At 38.0% G+C, this 13,556-nt stretch overlaps 1 protein-coding gene across 3 annotated transcripts in view; it reads right to left on the reverse strand.

The window, feature by feature from the left end:
• MAP3K5 (mitogen-activated protein kinase kinase kinase 5) overlaps positions 1-13,556 on the reverse strand; it is a 242,746-nt gene that overhangs the window by 126,846 nt on the left and 102,344 nt on the right. For all 3 annotated transcript variants that reach the window (XM_073022499.1, XM_073022497.1, XM_073022500.1), the window contains 2 exons: positions 12,761-12,867; positions 10,950-11,120 (listed from right to left, as the gene is read on the reverse strand). In XM_073022499.1, coding sequence (XP_072878600.1) covers positions 10,950-11,120; positions 12,761-12,867 — 278 coding nt within the window. The remainder of the gene's footprint in view (positions 1-10,949; positions 11,121-12,760; positions 12,868-13,556) is intronic.

Below are 13,556 nucleotides of genomic sequence, written 5' to 3' on the forward strand. Positions count from 1 at the left end.
ACTTCTGAACTTCATGTTTTAGGAGATACACTTTCTTATGATTAAACCCATTGGAGTAAGGTGTTCTGCTACATGCAATATGCCAAGAGCATTCCAATTCATCTAAGCAAGTGTTAATTTTTTTTTTTAAGTAAGAAAATAGAATATTCTAGGGGTAATTTGCCCAAGATCACACTGTTTCCAAGTATTGTATCAACATTGATCCCTTGTGAGTCTCCCCTTAGTTCATATTCTTCAACAAAACTGAAATCTAGACATTTCTGGAAATGTCTATTCCTGGAAACTTCAGGAAGGAGGGCCTAGGATACAGTAAAAACAACACTGGATCTGAAAAAATAAGATCAAAATTTTATTAATCACAGAGCAACATGAGATTCACTAGAATTCTTTGACTTTCAATTTCGTCAGTTGCAATATGTGAAGTGGCCAGGTGTGGTGGCTCCCATCTGTAATCCCAGCACTTTGCGAAGCTGGGGCATTAGTATCACTTTGCTCCAGGAATTCGAGACTAGCCTGGGCCACATAGCGAGATCCCATCTCTACAAAAAATAAAAAAGTAGCCAGGCATGGCTGCATACGCCTGTGGTCCCAGCTACTTGGGAGGCTGAGGTGGGAGGATCACCTGAGCCCAGGAGTTCAGGGCTGCAGTGAGCTGTGATCTGCGCTGGGTAAAAGAGTGAGACCCTATCTCAATTTTTTTTTAAAAAAAAAAAAAACAGGAAGAAAAATGTCAGCCTTGCCTACTTCACAAGGTTCCTGTAAGCCTCCCTCATTAGTAACATGCATAGAACTTTGTGTGAAATGTAAGGGTTAAGGGCTCAATTATTATTAATATTTCTATCTATCTGAGCAAATACTGCATATAACAAAATTTTCTAAATAAGTCATACTGCATAGGAATTCAGCATAACCATTCGTGGTTATTTATTTTTAGATTGGCTTAAAAAAGAAAATGTGGAGATAATCTGGCAATGAGAACTTCCGCGGTCCTCTAAGGCATGGTGATTTGTCCCTAACACTTCCTTGGATCATCTCCAGGGGTTAAGTTTGCCACTTCAGAAACTTGGTGACTGTTTTTTAGGATGTAAGTCTCAGCTCTTTAGTCACAAATTCTCACCCTTTGAAAGCTGGCTCTCCTCCCAGCTTCTCACCCTCTCTGCTGTCATCTTGCTCCTTCTCCTGCAGCCCAAGTCATCCTCTAACTAGCATGTGGTGGGCACCACTGCTGCCTTTAACTAATTTAAATCTTTATATTGAAAAGCTATGAGAAAAATGTCACAACCTTTTAAATACAAACTGCATTATTTCAGCCATTCTCAAGAGCTTAGATGAACAAAAATAACTAAGGAAATGACAAGGCAAAACATCAAATGTTAGAGAACTATTTTTTTAACGGTTAAATTAGGATGTATTCATTCAAACCATTCACTCTCTGTCGCACATAAGAGTCAACAATCAGTTTGTTCCAACAATATACTATAATTCAGCACACTTAGAAAAATCTAAACCAGCCAGGCACGGTGGCTCACGCCTGTAATCCCAGCACTTTGGGAGGCAAGGCAGGTGGATCAGTGGAGTCCAGGAGTTCAGGATCAGCCTGGGCAACATGGGAAAACCTTGTCTCTGCAAAAAATACAAAAACTAGCTGGGCATGGTGGCACGCAGCTGTAGTCCCAGCTACTCAGTAGGCTGAGACAGGAGGATTGCTTGAACCTAGGAGCTCAAGGCTGCGGTGAGCCAAGGTTGCACCACTGCACTTGAGCCTGGATGACAGAGCAAGATCCTGTTCTAAAATAATAATAATAATAATAATAATGATAATAATAATCTAAATCATTTTTTCCCGTATTTTCTGTTTCACATTCTGAACCCACAACTAAAGCTATCAGAAAATAGATCACATCAGAGGCTCTCTGTAGAGCTAACATGCTGCCATTTAGTACTTGGATCAGATAATATGCCTCCCTCTACTGTGGGTCAGGAACATTTATTAATATTATTAAAAAGGAGAATTGCAGAAAAAGTTCGATGAGCCATTGTAATCACAACTGCTTGGATTCTCTTTCCATTGAGTTGGCACTCTTATCCTTAAACTTTCCATGGTCAGTGGCTTACTGTTTATTCAAGTCAACAGAAAATGACTCAGTCCATGGAAAGAAGCCCGAGGGACTGACTACCTGCCCTAACACCTCACTCCTTATCCCAGCACCAGCATTTAAGAAATGAAAACCCAGAGGATTATGACTCAAAAGAAAAAAAAAAAAGGTCAGTGGAAACATCCCTTTGGGATGCATGACTAATGAGGGGGATAATCCTGGGTACATCTGGCCAGATGCCCAACAACCTCAGCAGCCCTGCTCTCTGTTAGCACCTTGACAGGGCAGTTTTCCTTCTCAGCTCTAACAGAAAGGGAGGTCGGGGACAATGCCAACACAAATAAGAGTATGTCTGCACTACAGTGGAAGCTGGACAAAACACTAAGAAATACCAAAATAGCTTTATAAGCAAGAGCATGAAAAGACATCTATTTTAAGATTGGGGAGTGGGGGATCTCTTTTAGTGTTAAATAGGACAAATGGATATAATGACAACAATGGCAGATTATGGATAGGTCCTCTACAGTAAAAGTGGCATTCTTACATTACTAAATAAATCAGTTAAGTGTCATGTGCAAGATCAACTCCTGAAGACTGTCCCATTAGAAGACTTTGAGCTCATAAACTAGGTATTGATAGAATGTATCTCAAAATAATAAGAGCTATTTATGACAAACCTACAAGCAATATCATACTGGATGGGCAAAAGCTAGAAGCATTCCCTTTGAAAACCGGCACAAGGCAAGGATTCCCTCTCTCACCACTCCTAGTCAACGTAGTATTGAAAGTTATGGCTAGGGCAATCAGGCAAGAGAAAGAAATAAAAGTTATCCAGATAGGAAGACAGGAAGTCAAATGGTCTCTGTTTGCAGATGACATGATTGTATATTTAGAAAACCCCATCATCTCAGCCCAAAATCTCCTTAAACTGATAAGCAACTTCAGCAAAGTCTCAGGATACAAAATCAATGTGCAAAAATCACAAGCATTCCTATACACCAATAACAAACAGAGAGCCAAATCATGAGTGAACTCCTATTCACAATTGCCACAAAGAGAATAAAATACCTAGGAATACAATTTACCAGGGATGTGAAGGACCTCCTCAAGGAGAACTACAAACCGCTGCTCAAGGAAATCAGAGAGGACACAAACAAATGGAAAAACATTGCATGCTCATGGATAGGAAGGATCCATATCATGAAAATGGCAATACTGCCCAAAGTAATTTATAGATTCAATGCTATCCCCATCAAGCTCCCATTGACATTCTTCATAGAATTAGAAAAAACTACTTTAAACTTCATATGGAACCAAAAAAGAGCCCATATATCCAAGACAATCTTAAGCAAAAAGAACAAAGCTGGAGGCATCATGCTACCTGACTTCAAACTATACTACAAGGCTACAGTAACCAAAACAGCATGGTACTGGTACCAAAACAGATATATAGATCCATGGAACAGAACAGAGGCCTCAGAAATACCACCACACATCTACAACCATCTGATCTTTGACAAACCTGACAAAAACAAGCAATGGGAAAAGAATTGCCTATTTAATAAATGATGTTGGGTAAACTGGCTAGCCATATGCAGAAAGCTGAAACTGAACCCCTTCCTTACACCTTATACAAAAATTGACTCAGGATGGATTAAAGACTTACACGTAAGACCTAAAACCGTAAAAACCCTAGAAGAAAACCTAGGCAATACCATGCAGGATATAGTACAGGCAAAGACTTCATGACTAAACCACCAAAAGCAATGACAACAAAAGCCAAAATTGACAAATGGGATCTAATTAAACTAAACAGCTTCAGCACAGCAAAAGAAACAATTATCAGAGTGAACAGGCAACCTACAGAATGGGAGAAAACTTTTGCTATCTACCCATATGACAAAGGGCTAATATCCAGAATCTACAAGGAACTTAAATTTACAAGAAAAAAAACAACCCCATCAAAACGTGGGTGAAGGATACGAACTTCTTTCAAAAGAAGACATTTATGTGGCCAACAAACATATGAAAAAAAAGCTCATTATCACCGGTAATTAGAGAAATGCAAATCAAAACCAAAATGAGATACCATCTCACGCCAGTTAGAATGGCAATCATTAAAAAGTCAAGAAACAACAGATGCTAGAGAAGGTGTGAAGAAATAACGTTTTTACACTGTCAGTGGGAGTGTAAATTAGTTCAACCATTGTGGAAGACAGTGCGGTGATTCCTCAAGGATCTAGAACCAGAAATACCATTTGACCCAGCAATCCCATTACTAAGTATATACCCAAAGGATTATAAATCATTCTGCTATAAAGACTCATGCACACACGTGTTTATTGCAGCACTGTTAACAATAACACAGACTTGGACCCAACCCAAATGCTCATCAATGATAGACTGGATAAAGAAAATGTGGCACATATACACCATGGAATAGTATGTAACCATAAAAAAGGGTGAGTTCATGTCCTTTGCGGGGACATGGATGAAGCTGGAAACCATCATTCTCAGCAAACTAACACAGGAACAGAAAACCAGACACCGCATGTTCTCACTCATAAGTGGATGTTGAACGATAAGAACACATGGACACAGGGAGGGGAACATCACGCAATGGGGCCTGTCAGGGGTAGGAGCTAGAGGAGGCATAGCATTAGGAGAAATACCTAATGTAGATGTTGGGTGGATGGGTCCAGCAAACCACCATGGCATATATATACACCTATGTAACAAACCTGCACGTTCTGGACATGCATCCCAGAACTTAAAGTATAATTAAAAAAAAAAGAAAGAAAGAAAGAAAGAAATCTAGAAATCTTTGAGCTCTAACAGCATTTCCCGTTCTTACTAGAAAATAAATGGATAGCTTAAAATGAAATCATAAAAATTCCTGACATCTTCAATTTGACCTAAAGACCTTGAACACAAAGCTCTTTTGAGAGGCAGTTAATGTTCCTAGGCTAAATGGGAATTATTAAAATAAAAGAGCCAGAATTTGTACAGAATTTGTACAGAAAATTGAAACAAAAATGAAACCAGAAAAAACTCTGCTCCTTAACTGAACTTTATGCGACCTTGAAAGCTTTCAGTCTTCTAGATTATTTTGTTTTCAAATGGAAAAACACTTCTATTTTATCCTGGTACACAATGCACTCTGACTTCATAGGAGATATTTCCTATCTTAATTCATTAACCTTGAAAACCAGGCCTTTTTGGATTACCTATGCATTTCATTATCACATACCAAAGCATTTATCCTGGGCATAATGTTTCTCAAATATCCAATTCTAAATTTCCTACAACTAAGAATTTTCCTAAAGTGTAAACATCAGGGTAATTAAAAGGCTGCAAAATTACACTCCTCTTTTTTAACAGCAGAAAACAACAACAAAAACTTGGTTAAGGCCAAGTACAGTGGCTCATGCCTATAATCCCACCATTCTGGGAGGCTGAGGCAGGAGGATCACTTGAGGTCAGGAGTTCAAGACTAACCTGGCCAAAATAGCAAGACCGCATCTCTGCAAAATATTTACAAATTAGCCAAGTGTTGTAGCGTACACCTGTAGTCCCAGCTACTCAGGAGACTGAGGCAGGAGGACTGTTTGAGGCCAGGAGTTTGAGACTGCATTGAGTTATGACTGTGTTACTGTACTCCAGCCTAGACAACAGAGCAAGGCACTGTTTCTAAAAAATAAAAAATTAAAAAATAAATTTGGTTAAGATAAACTGTAAAATTCTTAGCAGTGTAATAAAAATTTATAGTACAAATTTAAAAGTCCAAAGCTTCCCTAAAGGATCTAGGAAATTACCATCCCCAAGTGTTTCTCCTTCTTCCCATTACCCCGCTTTCAGTTGTTGCTATGGTTTGAATGTTTCTCCCCAAAAACAAGTATTGGAAGCTTAATCCCCAGTGAAACAGTGTTAGGAGATGAAGTCTAATGAAAGGTGAAAGGCTACGAGGGCTCTGACCCCATGAAAAGATTAATGCTGTTATATCAAAAGTCAGTTCCGTATAGAGGGAGTCGGCTCCTTTTAAAAGAATGTGTTCAACCCCATTTGCCCGCTGTCTCTTTCCCCGTCTGCCATGAGCTGATGTAACAAGAAGGCCCTTGCCAGATGCTGGCCCCTTGATATTGGACTTTCCAGCCTCCAGGACTATGAGAAGTATATACGTATTCATTGTAAATTACCCAGTCTCTTGTATTCTGTTTTGGCAGCACATAAAATAACTAAGACAGTCCCTCTAAACTGTGAAAATGAGCTAAGATTTCTAAAAGCTAAGATTTCTGTTTCAAAACTTAAAAAAAAATATGGCTACCATACAGGAACTCCTAAACTAAGTTGGCCTCCTTTAATTTTTTTTTAAATCAAGGACTATTTTGGGAATGTGGTAGGAATACTAAGTACAAAAGAATAATATAAGCAATGCCCCAATATACTTCCTACTCAGCTTAAGAAATAAAAGATTTTTAATATACTTGAAATTGCATGTGAATCACTCCAGGATCTCTTTCTACTTCTTCCTCCCCACTGGTAACCATTATACTGAATTTGGAGGTTATGATGCCCATCCGTGCATCTATACTTATACTAAATCTCTATGACTGTTTTTAAACATTCTATAAATGATACTGTACTCTGTATCCTTCTGCCACTTGCTTACTTTGCTCAACTTTTTTAAAAGTTTTTTTTAAAGTTGAAACTTTTATGTAGAGAAACATCTAAGATTTACTGTAAGGTATATACATCTGCTGGATCTAGGGGAGGCAAGTTCTCAACTTTCCTCAACAATGCCAAAATCTCTTAAGTGCGTATAGAAATTTATAGCACAACTAGCAGGCATTAGGACTCACATTTCTCTAACATCCTGGCTAACAACTGATATTGTCAGATTTATAAATTTTGGTTAATCTGAATAGAGAAAAGTGGTATAAAAATAATCTTTTTATATGTTTCAAAAATATGTTTATTGGCCATTTGTGATTCCATTTTTGTGAATAATCTGTTCATATCCTATGCATTTTTAAAATCTCTTTTTCTTAGAGATATTTTGAGGAGTTATTTATATATACTGAATACACATCCTATATTGGTTACATGCATTGTTCCCTGTCTGTGATTTCTTTGTTGATGGTATCTTTTATACTTATTCATATATTTATCATTTCTACTGCTATATGCGTTTTCCTATAGATCCATTTGGTTTCATTTCCCCTCAGCCTAAAGACTTTAACATTTCTTGTAGTGAAGTTCTGCTGGCAACAAATTATCTCAGTTTTGACTTATCTAGGACTGTCTTTACTTCACCTCCATATTTTAAAGACATTATCACTGGATATAGAGTTCTTGGTTGATTGGGTTTCTTTCTTCCAGCACTTTAATGTTATTCCATTATCTTTTGGCTTCCTTCTGATAAGAAGTCAGCACTCACTCTTTCCCCTGATGTATCTTCTTTCTTAGGCTGCATTTATGACTTTTTTTTGTATTTCTGTTTTTCACCAATTTTACTATGATGTGCCAAGAGATAATTTTCTTTGATATTTATGCTTCTTGGGTTTTGCTGAGCTTTCTAGATCTGTGAGCTGTTTTCTATTTGTTTGTTTGTTTGAACAGATTTGGATAATATTTGACCATTAATTCTTCAAATATTATCCCTGCAATAGTATATCTCTCCTCTCCTTCTGGGACTCCAGTTAAAAGTATTTAGACCACTCAAGGCTGGGTGTGGTGGTTCACACCTATAATCCCAGCACTTCAGGAGGCCAAGGCAGGTGGATCACTTGAGGTCAGGAGTTTGACACCGGCCTGGCCAACCTGGGGAAACCCCGACTCTACTAAAAATACAAAAAGTACCTGGGCATGGTGGGGCATGCCTGTAGTCCCAGCTACTTGGGAGGCTGAGGCACGAGAATCACTTGAACCCAGGAGGCAGAGGTTGCAGTGAGCTGAGATTGCACCCCTGAACTCCAGCCTGGGCGACAGAGCAAGACTCTGTCTCCGAAAAAAAAAAAAAAAAAATGTATTTACACCACTAAATGCCACAGGTCATTGAAACTATTAATGACTTAATCTTTTTCTTTCCTCTGTTTCAAATTTAATGATTTCTGATAACCTGTTTCCAAGTGTATTGCTCTTTTATTGTATTGTGTCCTACCTGCTGTTAATCTGATTTGATGACATTTCAACTTCAGATATTGTACTTTTCAGTTCTAGAGCTCCCGTTTGGTTATTTCCAGTTTCCAAATATCTCCTATAATTCCCCATATTTTTGCCCATTTTACTCGTCTTTTCAAGTAGATTCTTTGATATATTTATCATTGTTATTTTCATGTCCTTGTCTGGTAATTCTAAACTCTGTTTTATCTATGGGTTTATTTCTATGACTAATTTTTTCTTAATTATGAATCACACTTTCCTATTTCTTCACCTCTTTAGTAGTTGGGGTTTTTCTTTTTCTTTTTTATTTGTTTTGTTTTTGTTTTTGTTTTTGTTTTTTAAATAAGACAAGGTCTTATTATATTGTCCAGGCAGGTCTTGAACTGCTGGGCTCAAGCCATCTTCCCACCTCAGCCTCTTGAGTAGCGGGAACAATGGGCACATGCCACCATACCCAGGTTCCTTAGTGATTTTTATGGTGTATTAAACATTTTGGATCATACGCTATAGAGAGTTTGGATTTGTTATCCTCTTCTTAAGAGTATTTAATTTTTTTGTTTGTTTGTGTGTTTTGAGATAGTGTCTCACTCTGTCGCCCAGGTTGGAGTGCAGTGGCACGATCTTGGCTCACTGCAACCTCCACCTCCCGGGTTCACACCATTCTCCTGCTTCAGTCTCCCGAGTAGGTCGGACTACAGGCGCCCACCATCATGCCCGGTTAATTTTTTGTATTTTTAGTAGAGACGGGGTTTCACCGTGTTAGCCAGGATGGTCTCAATCTCCTGACCTCGTGATCTGCCCACCTCGGCCTCCCAAAGTGCTGGGATTACAGGTGTGAGCCACCATGCCCAGCCAAGAGTATTTAGTTTTTAAATAAAAGGTAAATAAATTATTGGTGGTTCACCTTGTTCACACAAAGCCTTATCCCACTCAATGTCCAGGTCCTCTGGCAGCCTAAAACTCACTCTCAGGCCAATAAGACTGTGATTTCCTGCTAGAGTTCTATCTGTCCTGCTCCCTGCAGACCAGGGAATGCCCCAAGGGAAAAGCCATTCAAATGTGGAGTTTATCCTATGTGGTGCCCGTCAGCCAAGGATGAAAACCTCTCCAGTTTCTGGCTACTTTTAGTCACTCTTCAGTGCTTTCCAACTTTTTCCAACATTTATAATTGTTATCAACAGGAAGATCAGCACAATAGAATCTACTCTGCTGTTTCCAAAAGCTATTACTTTGATAAGCAGAAGCCCATTTTCATGCAGACCATTTTCCCAATCTTATCTCTTATGGTATATGGCGTTTTTAAGCCTTGTTTAAGAAATCTTTGCCCCAGCCAGGGCAACATGGTGAAACCCTCTCTCTACCAAAAATACAAAAAATTAGCCAGGAGTGGTGGCACACACCTGTGGTCCCAGCTACTCAGGAGGCTGAGGTGGGAAGATCACTTGAGCTCAGGAGGTGAAGGTGGCAGTGGACCGAGACTGCACCACTACACTACAGCCTGAGTGATGGAGCAAGACCTCATCTCAAAAAAAAAAGAAAGAAATCTTTGCTTATCCAAAAGTCATATATAATTTGTACATTTTATTCTAAAAATATTTTTCTAAAATATTTTCTCATATTTTGGTCTTTAATTCACTTAGATTTCATTTTTTGTGCAGGGCTTAAAATGGGGATAAAACTTTATTTTATTTTTCCAAGCAAATAAATAAATTTTCCCAGTACTATTACTACAGAGTCCATCCTTTCCTTTACAGCTCATGAAGCTGATTCTGTCATAAATCTAGACTCATGTACATCTCAGTCTATTCCAGGCTGTCTCTTCTATTCCAGTGCTTTGTTTGTCTATGCCTATAGCCACACTGCAATATCTTAATCATTACAGCTTTATAATGAGTCTTGTTAACTGGTGGAGCAAGTCCTTCCACCTTGTCCTTTTCCAGAACTGCTTTGCCTATTCTCAGTCCTTTATTCTTCCAAATAAATTTTGGAATTGGTTTTTCAAATCACATGAAAACCTCTGCTGGGGGGAATTCAAATCTTTAAAATATCAAGCCTTCTCATCTACAAACTCGGTATATTTTTCGTTTCATTCAGGTCTTTTAAAACGTCTTTATATAAATTTTTCTACAAAATTATATTCTATTATTATTTAAAATATATTTTTAAAAATATATTTCCTAAATTATCTTTTCATCTAATTTATCCTAATTCACTCTACCATGTTACATGAATTTTATCAAATTATTTACTAAAGTTATAAACTCTAAGATTGGCCAGGCAAGGTGGCTCACACCTGTAATCCCAGGAGGCAGAGGCAGGTGGATCACTGGAAGTCAGGAATTCAAGGCCAGCCTGGCCAACAGGGTAAAACCTGTCTCTAATAAAAATACAAAAATTAGCCAGGCATGGTGGCGGGCACCTGTAATCCCAGTTACTCGAGAAACTTAGGCAGGCAAATTGCTTGAACCTGGGAGGCAGAGGTTGCAGTGAGCTGAGATCACACCATTGCACTCCAGCCTGGGCAACAGAACAAGACTCCATCTCAAAAATAAAATAAAATAAAATCTAAGGTTTAGTTCATAATACACAATCTTATGGATTATAATAACAGTTTAACACTCTCATTTGCAAATACTTTTTTATGCTATGGATTTACCAAGTCAGTAGCTCATTTATATACTATATACTTACCAAGAAGCTCCATGGTCTCTGCTTTCCGTGTCTGTGAAATTAGAGTCCAAAAACATATCTTTGTATATTCGACCAACTAGGCAATACATATCTGAAGCAACTTGTCCTTCACTTTGCACCATGGGAATCATAATATCAAGAGCTTTTGCTCTGTCTCCAGGGAGATTTCTCCTAAGGTAGAAAACATTGTTGTTTCAATATACATTACAGAAGCAATACAGGTCAATTCTTTTTAAAAAGCTCTATTTAACATGTTGATTCACATTAGAGAAATTTGCCAGGATAGAAACAATTAGATTTTGAGAGTCCTCTGTAAACCTCTGTCCTAGGCCTAATTTTTTGATTTATCCCACTGTATGTCTACTGGGTCTAACAACGATTTCTTTTGAGTTTCTGTGTTGATAATGGTGATGGATTTGTACTTACTCATCCACAATCCTTCCGATTTCCCTGCAGCCTATACGCAGGTTCGAGTTGGTGAAATGAGATTAGAGTTGTAGTCTGTGGTTTTGAATAGGGCAGAGTAAGTTAATCCAAGTAGGGACAAAACCCTGACCTTAGGTTTCAATGGCTTTTGCTCCAAAACTTAGCAAACTCATTCACAGACGATACCAAAAATCAAATCAAACCCAACAACTGCTTGATTTCTACATGTGACTAACTGATTATCTAAGGAAGTTGCTTTATGTAGCATGTTTTAAAACAGTATGTGTAGACAGTTCACAAAACCAGATAAAAACTACATAGAGTTATCATTTCTTGGACCTTGAAAATATTATGCTAAGTGAAAGAGGTCAGTCACAAGGGACCACATACTGTACGACTCCATTTATACGAAATGTCCAGAATAGGCAAATCTGTAAAGACTAGAAGTAGATTCGTGGTTGCCTAGAGTTGGGGATTTGGGAGGGAAATAGAAGGGGGGCTGCTAATGGGTACAGGGTTTCCTTTTGGAGTGATGAAGATGTTTTAAAATTTATTGTTTTAATGAAATGTATTTCTTTTTTGTTTGTTTGGAGACAGAGTCTTGCTCTGTTGCCCAGGCTGGAAGGTAGTGGCATGATCTTGGCTCACTGCAACTTCTGCCTCTCAGGTTCAAGCGATTCTCCTGCCTCAGCCTCCCGAGTAGCCGGAACTACAGGCGCACGCCGCCATGCCTGGCTAATTTTTTTGTATTTTAGTAGAGACGGGGTTTCACCATGTTGCCCAGGCTGGTCTCGAACTCCTGAGCTCAGGCAATCTGACCACCTTGGCCTCTCAAAGTGCTAGGATTGCAGGTGTGAGCCACCACGCCCAGCCTGTGAAATATATTTCAATAAAGCTATTATAAAAAATGTATCATTTCTATTCTCAATTACTACTCTAAATCTTCTGTCCATGAAATTCCTTTTTATCCTTTGTACTAAATATCTAACACTATGTTCACCTAGACATAACCATCCTTATTCTAGTGAAAACTTTTGTGTGAATGACCATCTGGTGTTGAGTGTATTTGCTTAAAGATAACATCATATTCATGTAACTTTTACAATTCTAAAAAATATGAATAGCAAATACAAACTGTGACAGAGCAGAAAAACTGTAAGAATTTAAATATACCAACAGTGTGAGACTTTTTTTACTGAAAAATAAATCAGAAAAAAATAAGAATGTGTGCTTCCTATATTTCACAGGGTTGAAGCAGATATGCTAATATTACATTTTAATAGGGACTTCCTGCAATGCTGCAGTAAAAACACATTCCCTGTAAAGAAATGCAGGTTACGCAATAATATGTTAACGCATTCTGGAAGGGAAATTGTTCTTCTTACCTATTCAGTGCAAATGCATAATGAAACTTCACATGGTGATGGGAGGCCAAATCAAAGGTTGGCAGTTTTTCTAAAGTCTCTACCAGCTTCACAATAGAATCATAGTCCTTTCAAACAAGATGAGAATAGCACAGAATTAAACCATTAGGAGAAAATTCTGACAATAACATGTCTTTTGACAACCAGGTATCTGAATTCAAGAAACGCATTAAAAAGACATGAGAATCCAGAGAACACTTTGAAGAACCTAGAATAAACAGTTTTTGTTTTTCTTCTAAAAGGTTTAGATCATATATATATATAAAAACATTAGAAACATAGTTACCATGTTGAACAAAAACTAAAAAAGCAAAAGAAACAAAAACACCAAGCATGATAATGCTCTGCTGTCTAAATATGGGTGGTTTATTTCTCCATAGAGCCAGATTCCTGGTATGCAGTGTTCTAGCAATTTCAGGGAAATAAAAATGTCAAGGACATGAGGCAATTGGTTGAACTTCTGTTACAAGTAGCAACACAGTTCCATGTCACATGAGTAAGCACTCTAGCCACAGGATCCTATGTGCCACAGCCCTCCATGGATATGAGTCTATCTCGACCACATGAAGCCTTTACCCAGACCTGAAAGGCTAGGAATGGAAAGAAGAAACCAGATGTCACCTAAATTTTACTATTAAAACCTAAGAGCAAATCCCTAACTTGGAGAGGATTTTATTCTACTTACCCTATTTTTAAAATTTTAAGACATGTCAATAAAAATGATATAGCCTGTTAGTGTGTTTTACATTACATATTT

This window comes from Chlorocebus sabaeus, chromosome 13 (genome assembly GCF_047675955.1).
Source record: "Chlorocebus sabaeus isolate Y175 chromosome 13, mChlSab1.0.hap1, whole genome shotgun sequence".
Lineage (NCBI taxonomy): Eukaryota > Metazoa > Chordata > Mammalia > Primates > Cercopithecidae > Chlorocebus > Chlorocebus sabaeus.